This window comes from Galeopterus variegatus, unplaced genomic scaffold (genome assembly GCF_000696425.1).
Source record: "Galeopterus variegatus unplaced genomic scaffold, G_variegatus-3.0.2 Scaffold4538, whole genome shotgun sequence".
NCBI classification, from domain to species: Eukaryota; Metazoa; Chordata; class Mammalia; order Dermoptera; family Cynocephalidae; genus Galeopterus; species Galeopterus variegatus.
The window spans coordinates 110,901-130,713 of NW_007730649.1; the positions used below are offsets into that span (position 1 = coordinate 110,901).

The window sequence follows — 19,813 nt, forward strand, 5'->3', positions numbered from 1 at the left end:
GTGTAGGCAACTGTATCTGTAGAAATGCTCCATGCAGTTCTAATGTGTATCCATGGTTGAGAAACACCCAGGGAGGTGGTGCATGTAAAGTTAAGAGTGAGAGTCCTGGAGTCAGACTACCTGGGTTTGGATCCTGGCTCTATCGTTTACTGGGTACAAGACCATGGTGGGACCACAGACAAGTTCTTATTCTCCTCATGCCTGATTCCTTGTCTACAGAACGGATAATAATGGCATCCATCTAACTAGGTTACCATGAGGATTAAATGTATTACTATCTTTGAAGTACTTAGAAAAGGGATCCAATGTTAACTATTATCTTTCTAAACTATAGTTCCAACTACATTACTCAATATTTAAAAACAACTTCTTAATGTTAGTAAGTTCCAAAACCCTGGGCATGGTACACAATGCTCTACATGATCAGCCCCCAATCTATTTTTTCATGCCTCATATCCTACCCTTTTCCTGGTATGGCCTAGCTAGAATGAAGGAAGTCATTGCTGACCCCCTACAGCATGGTGCCTTCTCAGGCCTCCATGCCTGAGGGCTGTTCCTTCTGCATGGAATACTTTCCTCCCCTCACTCCCCCCAATCAGTGCTGCATGGTGTGTTCCTATTTCTTATGAACAGGCCCTCTCTTCTTCATTCTCATGATTCATAGTTTAGGTCCTTATCAGTTCTCATCTGGATCACTACAACAGTCTCCAAATGTGAGCTACCTGCTCCAGATTTGTTACCCTTGAGTTACCATTCACAGTATTTCCACAGTGAGTTCTCTTGGCAAATCTTGTCATGTCCCTTCCCTATTAAATATTCTTCAATCACTCCTCCCTGTCTTGTAAGTGAACTGCAAACTTTTAAGTATTATGTTAAGTTGACCTTCACCTAGTTACTCCGTGTCCTCCTCTCCAATCCTTTGTCACACATGCACACACGCATGTACATGCAAAGCACACAACAGTCCCATGCTCTTTAGGCTTTTGGCCACGCTGCTCCTTTTAACTCTTTAAACTTTGGTTATCTTTCAAGACCCAGCTCAGGCATCATGCCTTCTGGGAAGCTCTCTTCGATCCCATTTCTCCTACCCTTAGACGTGGTTAGAAATCACCTAAGTGCTTCCATAGCTACTGGGTCCATCTCTATCACAGTATCTGTCACATTACACAGCCATTGTTTCTTTCCTGTGAAACTACTTGAAGTCAGGGTCTGTGTTTTTCATCAATCTCCAATACTTATAATAAAGTGCACAATAAATGTCTTTAGAATGAATTAATTTCCACTTTGAAGTTTTCTTCCTACTTTAACAGACAGAACCATCTTTTCCTCCATTATGCTTCTAATCTCTTTTTTATACGCCAAGTCCTGTTAATTCTACCTTCTAAAAACTGTCTTTCAAATTCATCCGCCTCTTCAATTCCACTGCCATTCCCCTGGGCACTTACATGTTGAACGAATGACTTAGTTCAAGTTTCGCAACTGTCTTCCTCGTTTTGTCCCGCTCCAGCCCAGTGTCCACATACAGCCCGAGGTAGCCTGCATTTCTGTCTTTTTACGCTGTGCGACAATTGCCTCAGGCCCACCTTCAAGGTTCTCAGTCCACTTTCAACAGCTGTGTTTCATCTGTTGTTGCTCAGCAAATAAGTTTATGGTCAATGACCACGTTATTCATTTTTATTCTTTCTCAAATATCTTTGTTCATGCTCTTATTTCATTTTTTTCATTACTATTAATCGTTTTCAACGTATTTTCCTAGTCTCCTTTGGTTAGTTCCATATTTCCCAGATCTCCATGTGCTAATTTTCTGATGTGGTCTCTATCACATGGTGGCATTTCTCTGGTAGTGTGTAATTTTAAATTTTATGCCTATCTTCAGTGAGGTTGTTTTTTCTTTGGGAGTCATGAGAGCCCTATGTTGTAAAAGTGAGCCCTTTGAATAGAATATCATTTGCTTCTACCTAAGTGCTAATGGTTTCAGTGAACTTGGATCAGTTTTTATGTTAATTTCTCAGGTTGTTTCTAAATTATGTTTATAGTGCATTATTGGACCTATGACTTCAAGTGATTTTTGTCCTATGCAAGGCTACAAAGAGCCTCTTCCTTGCATTTTTCCTGGATCATAGGCAGATTTTTATGAAAGGGTAGCTCTTCAAGGGTCCAGGTTTGCAGGCTGCTCAATTCCATAATCTCCTCACCCCCACCCCCACATCACTCCCTAAGTCATATCTCCTTGTTGGAGCCCAGGTATTAGAATCCCAAACCCTAGAAACCTTACTTTGGTTTGAAACCTCCTTGGGCCAAAGTAAAGACAGTTTTTACTTACTCCTCTAGTTTTTATTTCTCTCCATTTCTGGAAACTATACATTTACCATTAGTTTTAGAGAGAGAGACAGGGAGAGATGGCATGGGCAGGTAAGTGCAGACATTTAATATTGGGCGGAAGGCCCATCCACATTAACTCCACATTACTGCAGAAAGGTCTGAGTGGTGGTTTCTAACATATGAGATCTGCTGATGGCTTCACATTGTTATTAGGATAAAATTCAAACTCCTTAAAACTTAATGCTCAAGATCCTTCAAGACCTGGTCCCTGCCTACTTCTTTTCTCCCATGACTGCCACCCTCAAATTACTGTTCTATCTCCCTCTTCTCTGCCCTCCCTGGGCTTTCCCAATGCTGTTGGCTCTGTCCGAAACCCCCTTTTCCACCCCCTTCACTTGGTTAGCTCGACTCATCCTTTAGATCTCAAGTCTTCCCAAGACACCTTCCCTGATCCTCCCAGATTATGCTTCCATAGGGACTTGTACCACCCTGTACATATCACGGCATGGACATATATCTATTTTTTGTGTCATAAAAATCGTTCATCTTGCTGTTGAACTCATGGGATTTTCAACTCTGAGGGGAGGAACATGCTATGCCCAGCTGGAAGCCTGGCACAAGACACTCACTTTATATTTGATGAATGCAGAGAACACTTTTTGTGTCATAAAAATCGTTCATCTTGCTGTTGAACTCATGGGATTTTCAACTCTGAGGGCAGGAACATGCTATGCCCAGCTGGAAGCCTGGCACAAGACACTCACTTTATATTTGATGAATGCAGAGAACACTTTAACACTGAGTTTTTTTAAGTCTGTCCCTGGAAGATATCTAACATGTTGTATTAATCCTTATTCATTTGTCCAGCAAAACATGTATTGAATAAATGAGGAAAAAACATTGTTTGGATTGTGAGTAAAACAGAATACATCACCAACTGATGAAACCATAACTCATCACAAGAATTCTTCAGGTTGCCCTGGGGATAATAATCCAAATACAAGATTTTTTTGAAAAAAATTACTTTCCTTTCAGGATGTGAATCAACTTTAATAAGCACAAAACCAGACTTCAAGTAATTTAATGCAGTGACAATACTGATTATTTACTTGAGAAAGCTTCTCAATCCCCACCCCCCCAATCCCAACCTTGTAAGGCAGGGTGAGAAGACAGGATTGATACATAGTGTCTTTTGGCTTAATAAAAGTATCTCTATTATATTAAATAAGTCCAAGAACCAATATCCAGTGAAGTAGACTAGGAGCCCTGATTGTTTTCACGCAGCACTAGGTACAAGGGATTCTATACCATTGTATGTAACAGAATGGTTCCTGCTCTCAGAGGGCTTTGCTCTCCAAAGAAAAAGAACACAACAGTGCCAAGTAAAACCTGCCATGTTAAAATGCACTTCAGAAATCACAAGTTGAGATTTCTGTTGCTTGTTTTGCATTTACTTTGGCGGCCTGGAATATAAGATGAAGGAAATCAGATCAGCAACAGTGGTAATGAAGGGAGGGAGAGGATGACTTGGTGGGGTGAGAGATGAGAAGAAAAAGGAGACATGAGAGTGCTGTTCAGAGCATCAGACTGGGTACCAAAGACATACGTCCCAGCCCCAAGTCACTGGAGCTACTGTAAGGGTTTTGTGAGATGACATACACAAGAGCCCTTGCAAAGAATAAAGCTCTCTGCAGATAACCACTCTCCTAACTCACTGAATTATCTGAGAGTTGTGAGAGCTTTATGAACTAAAATGTGCTGTGCAAATGTCAAGGATTAATGTTAGAGACAGAACATGGGTGTTGTTTTTTTATTCTGTAATTCTTGAGGTATGCTGTACCACAAGTCTGCCTTGCAATTTGTCGTCCTTGCTAGTCTAATATCTTTCTTCAACGTCTGTCCTTGGAAAGGTTCCACAGTGGGATAAAAATTGAACAATAGAATACTATAGAGAGCATGTGGAACCAGGTCAGGAAACAAAAGATTTGGTTCCATAAAACACTAAGACAATGTCTGCAGAGATGCTTCAGAAGCTTCCCTGGGCAGGCCCCATGACCTCATCTCTTGAATGTGTGTTCCTAGGACGTATGGGGCAGGACTGGGGAGCAAACATGGAGAAGGCAAGACCTTTTTTGCAATCTACAGCCCACCTGTCTGTGCCCCACATCTGAAGGTGTCACATGCCAGCGAAGGCCCTCACTCAATTCTATTGACATAAACAAAAACCCAGGAAATGAAAGAATACCTAGTTCTCTATCTTACAGCTGGGGTGATCTTTCTGGACCCTTAATGACAAGGTTTGTAATCATATATTATCTACCTAAAGGAGAGATGATTATCTGCCTATTTACTGGCAAATGATTAATCTTCAGAAAACAGTGATTAAATTCAGATTATTATATTTAACAAACATTTATACTCCTTACAGTTCCCATTCTTATGTTTCACCTTAAAGTAGGCTCATAATCTGGATATTTGAATATGACTGCTTGCTGGGGCTAACCAGGACCTTTCAACAGCTCTTTTCTCTGTTCTGGAATGGAAACAACGAATACAAACTTTTAACTGCTCTTTTCCAATACTGTTCTTTAAAATTAACAATTATCCCAGTATGGTCTTTCTACTGGAAAGATTCCCTCTTTTATTCTTATTTTTTTTTTTTAGTAGTCTTTCTTAATTTTACAAACAGAAAACCCCAGACATTAGTGGTTAAATAACCCACAAAAGATCAGTTACTAGTTTCCAGCACAGAAGTACTCAAACACAGGTCTTTGGATCCCCAAATCACTGCCATGTATATGTCCCAAAGTTCGGCCAAGGCAGTGGGTTCCCAAAGTGAGGAACCCAGACCAGCAGCATCAGTCCTGAAGACCTTGTTAGAAATGTAAATTCTCAAACCGCAGCCCAGATCTATTATCAGAAACTCTGAGGGTGAGCCCCAGCAGTGTGTTTAACCAGCCCCTCGGGTGCTTAAGTTAGGACAAGTTTGAGAACCACTACCTAAGGCAAAGGAAGTAAATTTGAGGTTCATGCAGAAAGAAACAAACTTTTCCAGTGTTGGCCAAGTTAAAGGAGGGTTTGCTGGTGAGAGGACAGCAAAAACAGAGAGAGTCTAGATTTGTTTCAAGTTTTATGTCTTTACTAAATTAATTTGAAAAAGAAAAAAAGTTGTAAACCTGTAACTTACCTCATCTGTATAGTTTCAATGCCCAAGAATCCCTCACATTGTAGTAAACCTTGCTGAGCCCTTGAAATGACTGTCTACTGCAATTCAGTATATAGACAGAGTGCAAAAGGGGTACAGCTGGAGGAGAAAGGGGGAAAGATTATGAATTCCAGGTGTTTGGTCCTAGGAGGAAAAATTCCCATCCTCCCTCCAACCCTGCCTACCCTCTTATGCTAGATAGTAATAGCAGAAAGTTACTAAAGAAAAATGGCCATAAACCCTAACAACTCCACTATCACACACTTCCCACCAACAAGACTTCCATGGCTGATCCCACCGCCTTTCTGAAGCAGCCTTCTGGATCAAGGTCCATGGGGCAGCTTGCTAGAGAAGTTGGGAGGAGAGATGAGGGACTCCACTAGCATTCCTTGTGGCTTTTGAGTGTAGCTACCCTGGGTGTCACCTGCAGAATGTGCACAGAGAAAAAGTCACAGTTCTAAGCCTAGACTCTAAGCAAAAACCTGGATGTGGCACTGCTCCCCAGGCCCAATGTGGTTCAAGAAAGTTGGGCCTAAGAGTCTCCCTTTGCGGAGGCCAGTACAGGGACCAAGGCAGTGTCCTCAAAGCGCCTAAGAGATGAGAACATCCATTGCTCAGAAAAATAAAAACTGGGCTGACACCCTCCTGAGAGAACTCAGCATATCCATGCCGTACAAACTAACAAACTTTAAATCAAGGCAGACAAGCAGCAGCTACTCTCCTGCCGAGGGTAAGGATGTTGTGGGGAAGAGAAGCCCAAAATCGGCTGTTACGGGTGGTGAGGGAAGTTATGGAGACAGCAGCCGCCGGCTTGAGGGGGAACTCGGGGTCTGTCAAAGTGGCAGCTGAAAAGCCACAGGCCAAATGGTCTCTCCAAGGCCTAGTATGATCACAGGTGATAAGATCACGGGTGAATGTATCTGCGTGTGTGTTGGAGAAGGGGGCTGGTAGTGGAAAATTAGACTCGCAGGAGCAGGGACCTGCGGGGAAGCTTCTTGAGCAGTCTGGGAGGCGGGGTGAGAAAAGGCTGCGGAAAATAAAGGGGCCGAGACCACTCCTCTCTCGGTTCCGGGGGGGCAGCTGGCGCGGAAGCTTTAGGCGGTACGGGTTAACTGGGATTCTGCAGGCCCCAGGAGGGGGCGGAGGGCGGTGGCTGGTAGGAGAAAAAAGCCCGGAGCGCCATTGACGTTCCCGGAGGTCCTGGCTCCGGCCACCAGGTGACACGGAGACCACAAGGCGTCGGTCCCCTCCATACACCGCCACCACCCCTTCCCCAGGACAGCGCGATTTCCCCAGGCTCTGGGGGGCGGGGTCTCCGGCCCCTCCCCCTCCTCCCCGCCCTGCCCAGCTGTACCCGATCCGGCCCGGCCCAGCCCCCCAACACTCACGGCTCCGACAGCTCCGGCGGCTCCTCCCCTGCCCCGGCTTCTCCCCCACCCACACCCGACCGAAACAGCGCTGCCAGACCCGAGCTGCGTGAGGCCTAGCGGGTCGAAACACGTGGGGCCTTTGCGCCCGGAACCGGAAGCAGCCGCTCGCCCCACCTCCTCGCCGCGCTGGAGCCTTTCTAGGCTCCGGGAGGTTTGGGCCCTCTCTATGTGCCCTGAGAGGGTGTCGGCTCATTGCTCTAGAGGACCCGTGCAAAAAAGCCTCGGCCCGACCGCATCCGTCGGCACCTCTGCCCCTCTCTGCAGCGAGTAAATTCACATCCCGGGCCTTCAGTTTACACTCGCACTTTCTGCAGGGTTTTCTATTCTTTTCTTTCCTTTTTTTGTTTTTGATCCTTTGAGTATTTGTTTTGATTTTAGTGCCTATAACTCTACCTGGTTTTTGTTGTTGTTTTAATTTTTCCCCTTTGCATTGTCCGCAGAAGCATAGTAGAAAAGAGAGCAACCACAATTTTTTTTGAAGTTCTTACAACAAGCAAATGGAGGGGACACACTTGGGTGGGAGGGGGGAGAGGGAGGAGGGAGGGAGGTTTCGGTGAGGGACATAATAATCAACTACATTGTATATTGACAAAATAAAAATAATAAAATAAAAATAATTGGGACATAATAATCAACTACATTGTATATTGACAAAATAAAAATAATAAAATAAAAATAAAAATAAAAAAAAAAAAAGAAAGCAGCTTTGGGTTTGAATACTGGCTCTTGCATTCACCATCAGCTGCAGGGCATATGGCGAATCTCGCTACCTCTGAACCTAAGTGTCCACCTTGTAAAGGGGGCGGGCGTAGTAATACCGTTCCTCTGAGCACTGAATGATATATTTCATGTGAACTGATTGGAACATAGTAGAAGCTCAGTAAGTGAATAGTTACGGTATCGTTACTTTATTTTTCTTTGGATGCTTCTTTGTGTTTCTTTACACTGACACTGTCTTCCCTGATCTCATTTGTTCATTTTTGTCTCGGTCAGTAACATTTCTATACCTGACATTTTCCTTTGCACTCTCTCTCCCGTTTACTCTGTAAGTCACCATTCTCCTTGTGCTATGTGTGGGTCTGCTCTTCCCAGCCTACACATCTCATTTTCGTGGGATCTGTTTACCTGTTTTGAACTGATGGCATTAATTACTTTTGGTGGAGGAACAGTGTATTAGTCAGGGTTCTCCAGGGAAACAGAAACAATAGGATTTATATAGAGATATATAAAAGAAGATTTATTATGGGAATTGATTCACATGATTATGGAGGCTGAGAAGTCCCACAATCTATCCTCTGCAAGCCAAAGACCCAGGAAAGTTAGTGGTGTAATTCAGTCCGAGGCTGAAGGCCTGAAGACTGGGAAGGGGTTGGGGTTGGGTGCTTGATGTAAGTCCTGGAATCCTGAAGGCCAGAGAACCAGGAGCTCTGATATTTCAGCTCCAGAAGAGAGAGAGTGAATTTGCACTTCCTCTGCCTTTTTGTTCTAGTCCTGCCCTCACTGGATTGGATGGTGCCCCCCCCGCACTGCTGAGAGCCATCTTCTTTACTCAGCCATTGATACAAATGCTAATCTCTTCCAGAAACACCCTCACGGATACACCTAGGAATAATGTTTTACCAGTTATCTGGGCATTCCTTAGCCCAGTCAAGTTGACACAAAATTAACCACTTCAGAGAGGAATGTACAATTCATAAAAGCTTACTATGTGCCAGATGTTTTCTCTATATATTTCATTTAATATTTTAAAATATTCATATCAGGTTCATAAATGATACATAAATATGTTCTCCTAAACATTTAAAATATTACAGTGCTTAAAAAAATTATACAATGATACTTGTTAAAATGCAGTAAGGAGGATGGGCTGGCCTGGTGGCGCACTGGAGAGTGCGCCGCTTGGGAGTGCGGCGGCGCTCCCGCCGAGGGTTCGGATCCCATGTGGAGACCGGTTCCCGCTCACTAGCTGAGCGCGGTGCGGGCGCAACACCGAGGGTTGCGATCCCGTTGCCGGTCCCCAGTACGGGCGCGACACCAAGGGTTGCGATCCCGTTACCAGTCAGTAAAAAAGACAAAAAAAGGGAAAAAAAAATGCAGTAAGGAAGACTTTATTCAGGATCATCGTGATATGTCCAGGGACAACTGCTACCAAGGTCCTGCAGTGGGGGAGAGAGAATAGGTTCAACTCTGAATACGGCATGGACAAGTGGAAACATAGCACAGGCAAGGAGGAGTGTGGGGTCAGCAGATGGAAAGTTACTAAGGAGAAGCATCAGTGTAAGGGAGATTCTGGCTAAACTGACCTAACAGGATTTTTGCTAAAGGTAGGCCAGTGTGAGCAGACAGCAACTGGTGGCAGGGGATGGGGGGGTGGGGGTGGGCAGAGTGGATGATGAGGAATTGAGGATGATCAGATATTGAGGATATGGGCTTTTTGGTAAACTGGCTTAGCAGTACTTTGCTAAAACTGAATTTTATAAGGAAGTATACAGATGGACCTGAGAGAAGGTTCAGAAGCCTGACCAAAGTTTGGCCAAGCGAAGAGTACTTGTCAACAGATAAACCTAATGAACTTTTACCAATGCTGGTTTCTCATCTTTCTCACCAGAAGTTAGCTATTTTTATGAGTCTGATGTGTTTATCTTCCAGACCTTCTTAAAAATATTTTTCATACTATGTATATATGTATCCGTAGAAAGTACATAGTATTACTTTGTATGTACATGCATATATGCCTGTGTATTTATGTTGAATTCCTCGATTTGTTTTCTCTTAGCAGTGGGCCTTGGAAATCTGTCCACAGTAGTACGTATGAGTACAAATCTCCGTTATTCCTTTTACTTTCTGCACATTTGCCTATAACGTATAAGTAATGTACAAATGTTATTATCGCAAACTATACTGTAGTAATTGTCCTCTTTGTGCATACATGTAAACGTTACTCCGGGACAGATACTAAGAAAAGTATTGCAGGGTCATAGGCTGCACACATTTAATGAGCACTGCCAAGTTTTCCTCCCAGTGACTGCACAATTTACACTCTTAATAGCAATGTATGAGACTATTTTTCTCCATATCTGTGCCTTTACTTCATGTTGCCGAACTTGTAAATCTTGGCCAATCTGATGGGTAAAAAATGATATTTCATTGTTTTACTTTGCCTTTCCATGATTGATAGACTGAATTCCTTTCATTTGTTTATTGGTAATTTATAGTTTTCCTATGAGTTTGCCTATTTTTCTATTGGATTTTTTGTCTTATTCTTGTTGATTGTTAGATGTTCTTTGTGTATTCTAGATGCTAACCAGTTGACATTTATGTTGCAAATATTTTTTCAACTTTATAGCTTGTATTTTAACTTTGTAGTATTTTAAAGTTTTAAATCCAATACACTCTTTTCCCCAGTGGCTTTGCATTATATGTTTTATTTAAGTACATCTTTTTTGCACCAACGTCATAAAAACTTCCTCTTGTATTTTCTTCATACTTTTTGGTTTTCATTTTTATGATGAGATTTGGAATTTATTTTTGCGAATGGTATAAATTGGAGATTTTAATCTAATATTGACTGTGGTAATCAATTTCCACTTTGAAAACATGGAGTATGAGATATTTACTTTATAGAACTATGGAAGATATAATCCATATATGATGTGACCTGAGTTCCATCAGCCCAATTATCTGTCCCTTTACTTGTCAATGATCTGTGGAGCAACAGCTATTGCAAGACACTGTGGTAGGTATATGGAGTAGAGTGGAGAACAAGAAAGATGTAATATTTGTCCTTGTAGAGATGACCTTCATGTGATGTGTGTGAATATGACATGAAGGAGTTTGGGAGAAAGAAAACAGAGCTTGAATAACTTACACAACAAATTTATTGTGATTATTTTAATAATGCTTAATTAAATTAATTATGATTGCTGTAGTTTCTACAAAGGGGTTTCTCCATAGAGTGCTATGAGACCTTGTAACTGGAGGTCCTAATCCTGGTGGTGCTGGTAGAGTGGCTGTTAAGGAAAACTTTCTTGAGTAGCAGTATTTGAGCTGAGTCTGCAGGATGAGTAGGCATGCTGAGATTGGGGGTGGTGGGTGAGAGATGGGGTAAGAAAAAATACTTGAAATAATGGGAAATAGTGTATGGAAAGGCTCTGAGGTGGGAAGGAGCTTAGGGTGTTGGAGAAACTGAGAGAAAACAAGTGTGGCCCGGGTCAGAGAGCAGTAGTGAAATGTGTGAGGCCTGGTATTGTGGAAAGGGATCAGATTTCATAGATCGATGGTCTTACCGACCAAATTAAGCATTATCTGCTGAAGTTAACAGGAAGCCATAGGAGAATTCTGATTAATTAAGCAGCATGATTAGACATACATTTTTGTAAAATCCTTCTGGCTGCTGAGGAGAATGGAAGGAATGAAGAGTGGTTGTGCAGAGATAATTTAGGAAGCTAGTATTGTAGGTCAGGTACTTGGATTAAAGCAGTAGTCGTAGAGATGGAAAGCATTTGGTCATTATTTCTTTAACCTTTATTTGATAAAGAGCAAAGAACTAGTTGTTAGAAAAATAGGTGGTTGTGCACTTAGGATGAAGAGAGGTTTTTCCCCCAAAAAACAAAGAAATGGGCAATTACTGAAGTGAACTCAGCTAGAAGTGTGTGTAGGAGTTCCACTCTTCTAGGTGTCAGTCCAAGTCAGGCTGAATACCAGGTATAAGCAGTGGATTGTTCTGGAAGAGATATGTGTACATGGTATTTTTATAATTGGAATCATTTAAACTTGCAAGGAGAATTTGTAATTCAAAGTGACCTGGTGGTGAGCCACTTGGTGAGGCACTAGACATTTTGGTAAATGTATGACTTACCTGTAACTTTGTCTGTATTGTACTTTACATTTTTTTGTGTTAGATTTTTAAAACCATATTTCCAAGTTAATTGGGCATTTGTGAATACCATGGAGTGCCAAGATCCTGATAAAAGCAGAGGTGACTTTAGAGATATACCTTAAGGAAGAACGCAGGAGATTTAGTCTGCGGCATGTTGAAAAAGATGGTCTTTAGGTGGATAAACTTGGGGAAGACCATGTACTCTATCCTGCTCTTGGGAATTTCAAATGCTTATGAAAATCATTACAACAGAAAAATCAAAGTTGAATATATTACTTGACAGATAAGGGAGAGCTATATCACTCAAATCTGATGTTAGTGAGTCTTCTTGAATTAAAAGGGGAAGGGCTGGATTTAGGTAAAGAATTAGAAATTTTGCCCAAATAAAGCAGGGTCCTGAAGACCATTGTCTTATTAGTTAAGAAGAGGATTGTTAAGTGTTCTTTGGGAATGGCCATCAGTATGGTCTATATCAATAATTATGGGCACTGTTCTTGATGAAGTCCAAGGTGGGTTGAATAGAGCTCTGTTGGGTTCATGGTCCCAAGCATGGGATTCGGAAAGTTTTTTCTTCAATATACTCATGGCATTAAAAATTCTGAGAAGTTTGGTAGTGAAGGAACCTGCTTAACCTTGTCTAACTCTGCATCCTCCCAATTTGAATTCTGAGTCCTGTTTATAATAACTAAAGTCCTGTGGAGCACATCATGAAAATACTGCTTTATTTACGTGTGTACAGTTTCAAGAACAAATTAACTCAAAAGCTCATTGTCAAGGATTTGGCTCAGATCTATCCAGGTGTTCAACATTGTTATTAAAGTAAAGAAATAATTAATATCCAGGGATCTGAGTAGGAGTTTGTTTATGATATTGTGTGGATGGGTGCTTGTGTGATTTCTTAGTCTCTTGTAGAAAAGTGAAATACACCATTTTGGAAAGACATCTGGGCTCCAGAGACCTAAGAAACAGTAGGGTACAATGTGAAGACTCAAGCTCTGTGGTGTTGTCTCCGTGGCCAGGACTCCTTTTCCTCAAAACAGAGCTCTAGCTCTTTCAGGCACTGGAGGCAGACAACACCCTTCCTGGTGTCTTTGGCCTCCCGTGTTGGTGAAGGAAAGTCAGATCTGAGGCATGTCTCTCTGGAAGTCTTCTTGTAATTCATATCACTCTTGATGCTCTGGTGTTGGAAGCTTCTCCATTGGATAGGCTTCTCTGACTCTGGCATTTCCAACTCCTAGAAATGATACTCTTGCACACTACCCAAAAAAATTTTTTCCAGCAGAATCAGTAGCAGAAACATTGCTTGGCACATGATATCAATACATTAGCAAGATACGAAAAAATGAATGAATAAATGGTGTCTATTTTGAGTTTTATGAATTGAAGCCTGGTGGTATTCTCACACTTGTTTTTTCCTTCTTTATAGGATGTATTATGTTACTCCCTGTCTGCCATCAGACATGAAACCCTTAAGGAAATAGGCTAGGCCAAGGAAAACTAATGTTTATGAAACTTGAAGGCAGATTTTTACAAATCTTTTAAAATAATAATGAAACCCAGATCGCACCTCCTCAACTTTAGGTTACCTGGAATTCTTGCCTAAGCCCATGCAAGTCTGAAGTTTTTCCTACAATTTCTGCATATTCTTTGGCCGTGTCTGTGGGCTTCCCTGTGGGCTGTCTCTAATCCAAACTATATCATTCTAGACGTGCAACTTGACCCCTCCTTGATGTACACACACAACCCACACGTACCTGGAATTCTTGCCTAAGCCCATGCAAGTCTGAAGTTTTTCCTACAATTTCTGCATATTTTTTGGCCGTGTCTGTGAGCTTCCCTGTGGGCTGTCTCTAATCCAAACTATATCATTCTAGACGTGCAACTTGACCCCTCCTTGATGTACACACACAACCCACACATACATGAGTGCCTGTGACGTACACATTCGGCTGATACATGCATTTGGTAATGTAGAAGACTCTACTGAAGGTTTGAGGGGTGGATAGAGTGACATTATAGAAGCATGATTTGAATGTGAATGTGAGGCTTCCCCATTCTTCAAATGCTCCTCAGGCACTCCAACTTTGAGAAATTCCCCAACTCCTTCCCTTGGGCTTCAGTGCTACGTTCAATCTTTCTGCCTTCTTTTTTGTTTTTCTCACTCTGCCATTTTCTTCTCTGAGGAGTGTTAAATATTACCCTTATTTTCTCATTCAGGGCACTTTAAATGTTTCTTTTGATGATGGGCCTCTTGGTGATATATACAGCTTTAAGTTTTGTCTCTCTTGACCTTCAGATGACCTATTTCCCCTGCCAGCCCCAAGACAGTTCCCTCTCTACGAGAAAATCGGGTATAGCAGTTGAGATAACAACATTTTCACCTCGTGACATTTTGTTTTAAATTTGCAGTTTTCAATTCAACACTGAAAGGAATGTGCAATGATCCTTTAAAGAAAATCATGGTTTTAATGAGCTTTTAATCATAGTCTTTCTTTACTGTTGGGAAAAGCACACATAATACTCGTTATTACAAATTGTGACTCACTGACATCATGATTCTACAGAAAGTTTTTCTGCCAGATATCTTGCCTGAGAACAAAGACAAATCAATAGGTTCATTGCCCGTCTTGAGGGACTTGGCATGCCAGTCCTACATGTGAGCCCTGAACTTAATGTCAGCTGGGGCAGAGTCTTCCAGCAAAAAAGCCTTCATAAGTTACGTTGGGTCTGAGACTTCCTAGAGCTGGCTTCCTAGGCACACAGTCCACCTATACTGAAGCCTAGAGATTGTCATAGTCCATGAACTGTAAATTAGAACTTTTTGCAAGATTTCCTCAAATTTTGGTATTATCTGGGAATGAACACCTCTAAGCTTATCTAAAAATTTAGATTAAAAAAAAGCTGGTTCATTTCAAATATTTCTGAAGGACTATTAGAGTTGATTAGGAGACTTCTGGGTACTTCTCTTATGGTGCAGATAGCAAGAGCTGAGAAAATGGGGTGTGGAATGTCTTCCTTTGACAAGGAGATGGGTCAAAGACAGTTGTCATAAACAAAGAGGGAAATAGGAATCTTTACACTTTTTAAAAGTTGCTGACATTTGTCCCTGACTTTAGGGGTTTCTAGTTTCAGTTTACAGTTGAGAAAGTCCTGAGTTCCTCCTCTGCATCTGAGGGTATCCTGGGATTTCCATGGTAGAGGATTAGGTTGCTTCTCTTCCAGTAGAACTCAGTTCTTTTATATGTGACAAATTCTTATAGGGGACCCTAACTGCCATGGCTTGCTTTCCCATCTTTATCTCGCTACCACGTTGAAGTAGAACTTCTGGGATCTGGGGCCGGCCCGGTGGCGCATTGGATAGTGTGGCGCTTGGGAAGCGCGGCGGCGCTCCCGCCCGAGGGTTCGGATCCCACATAAAGACCGGTTCCCGCCCACTGGCTGAGGGAGGCGCGGGAGCAACACCGAGGGTTGCGGTCCCGTTGCCGGTCCCCGGTCCGGTACGGGGGCAACACTGAGGGTTGCGATCTGTTGCCGGACACGGAAAAAGACAAAAGACAAAAAAAAAAAAAAAGAACTTCTGGGATCTGGGGCCGGCCCGGTGGCGCATTGGATAGTGTGGCGCTTGGGAAGCGCGGCGGCGCTCCCGCCCGAGGGTTCGGATCCCACATAAAGACCGGTTCCCGCCCACTGGCTGAGGGAGGCGCGGGAGCAACACCGAGGGTTGCGGTCCCGTTGCCGGTCCCCGGTCCGGTACGGGGGCAACACTGAGGGTTGCGATCTGTTGCCGGACACGGAAAAAGACAAAAGACAAAAAAAAAAAAAAAGAACTTCTGGGATCTGGGGGAAGCCTGTTTTACCAATCTTCTCCACAGTCCTCTCTCTCACTTAATTTTTGTATCTGCATCAAGCTCGTTTTTATGTGTTGCCTGTTTTACTTTGCATGACGCCTCTTTGGACAAGTCATTGCCTTTCTTAGGGCTCCTTTCACCTCCTTGTTTCTAATGGTATAAATAAAGGGGTTCAGAAGGGGTGTGAGGATCGTATTTAGCACAGACACCACCTTATTAATCTTGAAGGAGGAGTGTGCTGAGGGTCTCAGGTACATGAACAAAACAGCTCCGTAGAGCAGGGAGACAACCACCAGGTGAGAGGCACAGGTAGAGAATGCCTTTTGGCGGCCAGTAGTGGAAGGAATCCGGATGATGGTGGACAGGATGTAGCTATAAGATATCATAGTAAAGAGGAGTGACCCTGGGATCACAAGAATGGTTGCCAGGACACCCAGGAGTTCCAAAATGCTGGTGTTTGCACAAGCTGCCTTCAAGATGGGACCAACATCACAGTAGAAGTGATTGATGACATTGTCACCACAGAACGGCAACCGTATGAGCAGCAGCATCTGACAAAAGACGATGGTGAAGCCCACTACCCAGGGGCTGAGGGCCAGCTGCAGGCAGAGGTTGCTGGTCATGATGGTGGGGTAGTGAAGGGGCTTGCAGATGGCCAGGTAGCGGTCAAAAGACATGACCGTGAGGATCAAGAACTCGGTGGTGCCCAGGAAGAAGTGGAAGAAGGCCTGGAGCAGGCAGCAGAGAGTGCAGATGACTGTCCTGGTGACCACAAAGGTTTCTAGCAATTTGGGGATGACCGTGGTGGTGTACCAGATCTCTAGGAAGGACAAGTTGCAAAGGAAGAAGTACATTGGAATGTGTAGCCTGGGCTCAGCGCAGACAATAGCAATAATCAGCCCATTGCCTGCAAGGGTTAATATGTAGATAAGAAGGATCACTATGAAGAGAGGGGTTTGTAGTCCTTGGATATCAGGAAAGCCTAGGAGGATGAACTCTGTGATTGCTGTGCCATTTCTCATGTCCCTTGATATCCTGGAAAGACAGGCAAGGAAGTAGCGCCTTCAAATCTTAGAGCACAGTCAAGGGTCGTTGGGACAATAAAAGGCGGGTTCTGTCTATTTACGATCCTTCAGGACCTGGCTCTATCTCAGGTGTCTTCTCCCCCATAGACAAATACACACTGGGCATCCCTTTCTTACCGATGATTTGGCTGGTTCTTTAGCCAGCAAAACCAGCTTTTAATGGACTTTGGAAGTATTAACTACACTGGACAAATGGAAAAGTATTTTTTTGCTCTTATGTAGCTATTAGCATAATCATTTTAAATGTGATGGCTTATCTGTCAATAATCCATAAGCTCACTTTAAATGAATAGTGTGTATAATGACGTGTACATAAACATAGCAGTAAATGCATAAGAAATTAATCCTCATTCCCATATTATATTCTGAAAGAGAATTCTTGACTATATTACAGATATGTTTAAGAAAGCCAATATTGTGTGTGTGTATGTGTGTATAAAAGTAACTAAGTATCATTGCCATTATATTAGTGGTGAGATACAACTTAGACAATAGAACAGAAAAGAAGACACTTCCACATTCTAATTTAGACTCAGTTTTTAAGAAGACTAAAAAAACTATTCAAGGGCTGGCTGGTTAGCTCAGTTGGTAACAACAGCAAAGTGTCATAACAGCAAGGGCAAGGGTTCTAATCCTTGTACTGGCTAGCCGCCAAAAAAACTATAAAACAAAACAAAAAATCCCCCAAACAAAAAACTATTCAAACTAAATGAAAAAAACTGTTTAGAAAGTAGAGAAATGTACTAAACTTAAATTCAAAATTCCAGGACCAGAATGGCATTTAGAAGAATCTAATAAATGTATATCAGATAAAGATCTCTAGACACTAACCTAAAAAAAAGTGAAAAGGCTAGCTAATGGAAAAAAAAAAAAGTAAAAATAAAACCACGTTATATAGTCTCAAAGGAAGGATTTGGAAATCCTGGAAAGTACATTCCTATCAAAACCTTCCTTTGAGACTAAGTATCTTTTTATAGTAAGTAAAGCATTCCTATTTGTACATGCATAGGCTGAGTACTTTTTGTTCTATAAAATTTACTAGGAAATAGTAAAACTACTTCCTTTCTTATTGAAGCTATTCTTCCAAATGATTTTCCTTTGAAATAGGCAAGATAACTTACTGTGAAATAAACTGCACAATTTTCAAAGTCCATCGGAAACAGCATGAAGGAGGCAGATAGATTACAGTGTATTGATAGGTTTTCTAATTCTTCTCCCATGTGTGGAAAATTAATTCTCTGAGAAAAATACTTCCATTTCCTTCCACCTCTTTTCTAGACCAAGAAAGTATTATTCTTTGTCTATAATGTCACAAGCTCCAGTGATTTTCCATTAAATGATAAGAGACAGAGAAATACTTGAATTTGCACTAATGGCTAATATAACTGGCCACAAGCCTGCTCTCTCTATACAGGGTAGGTAAGAAATTATTTTTATCTGCCATGCAGAGGAGAGTGACAGTCTCTCCAGCCCAATATAAAATTTCCAAGGGCTAAACATCCCACAATTTGGAGAATTAGACCTATGAATTCCACAAGCATTTGTTGAGAGCTTACTATATTCACGTCCTACTAGGTGATTATCACTTGGACAGGAAGAGAGACCATATACAATAATCACAACATGACCCAGTGAGTACGAGTATAGGGTGTGCTCAGATTGTTTGGGGAACACTCCGAAGGGACCCATTTCCCAGCCTGGGCAGAGGTTAAAGGAGGTTTTCCAGAGGAGAGGCCTAGGCTGAGTTTTAGAGTACAATCGGAAAAGAGAGTGGAGTGGTGGGGTGGGGGTGGGGAATGCATTCCAGACAAGGATCCAATGTTTGCGAAGGAAAACAGGGAATCCCATTTGAGCTGGAGCTGGGGGTCAGGCTTGTCCTGGCAATTCTGATAAACTAACAGGTGGGGCAGTTTACATGATGGATTTATGAGGTTTTTGGAGGGGAGGATGTTGAGTCAGAGAGTTTGCTAACATGGGCGTGTGTGTGTGTGTGTGTGTGCGTGTGCGTGTGTGTGTGTGTGTGTGTGTGGTATGATGTCAGCCTTCCTGACCAACACATGCACATGTGGATTTAAGCTTTATGGAGGAAGGGGCTGCAGGTGGAACCTGCATAAGCTCTTTTGAGATCCTGGTCACAGACAGCACTGCTGTGGTAGCCGGGTGACCACTTGGGGCACATACAGGGGACAGACATATTCTCTCCACTTTTGTAAGGAGCATGGCTTGGCTTTGGCACCATGAGGACGCAGAAGTGGCAGCAGTGGTGGCAGCAGAAATGGTACCAGCAGAAGTGGCAGTGCCTGGTGAGAGGACCAGCCCCCAGCAGAAGGGATGCAGAGCAAATACAAGTGGCAGGGTCTGGGCGGTGGCTGTCCCGACACCTGTGGACTGGGTTGTGAGTGCACGTGAAGTTTTGTGAGATTTTCAGGGAGGCTGGATGTCTTGCATTAGCAGGTAAAAGCAATATTCAGAGAAACACAGGAAAGCAACCATAGGAAACTAAGGTCATAGGGGGAACTACTGGAGTAAACACTGCAGTCCATATGCTTGTCAAAACTTAATCCTCTACTCTAGACTCTTTTTTGTCTTTTAGATAAATCACAATGTACAGGGTCAAATGGTATTACTTCTCATTTTCCCGTGTCTGTCAATCACCTGTCCTGTTAATTTTACCTCCTTGCTCACTCCCCGATCGTTCCCCTCTTTCCATCTCATCCAGTCTGGTTCATGCCATCATCTCTCATCAGGATTACAGAACAGACTCCTGTCTCCTGACTCCTGACTCGCCACACTTTCCTAGCCATAGTTCAAATTGTAGCAAGGCTGGCCATTCTAAAACACCATTCTGTGTCCCTCAGAACCTTGAAAGTTACATCCAAAACTTCTTAGCATGACATTCAAGGCCATGATGACCCGGCCTTACCTACCTTTCCCCCAATCTTCTGCCATTTTTTCTTTTTTCTTCCCTGAGTGATGCTCTGTACTTGTTGAGTTATTTGGCTTCAAAGGATGGCAAACCACATCCCTATTTTTGTAAATGGAGT

The 19,813-nt window shown here is 42.6% G+C and overlaps 1 protein-coding gene across 1 annotated transcript; it reads right to left on the bottom strand.

Moving 5' to 3' along the window:
* Positions 1-15,682: 15,682 nt before the first annotated feature.
* On the bottom strand, positions 15,683-16,735 carry LOC103603285 (olfactory receptor 6X1). The gene has a single exon (XM_008587777.1). It carries the CDS (start codon positions 16,704-16,706, stop codon positions 15,768-15,770), a length of 939 nt encoding a protein of 312 aa, XP_008585999.1. The 5' UTR covers positions 16,707-16,735; the 3' UTR covers positions 15,683-15,767.
* Between the last annotated feature and the right edge of the window lie 3,078 nt (positions 16,736-19,813).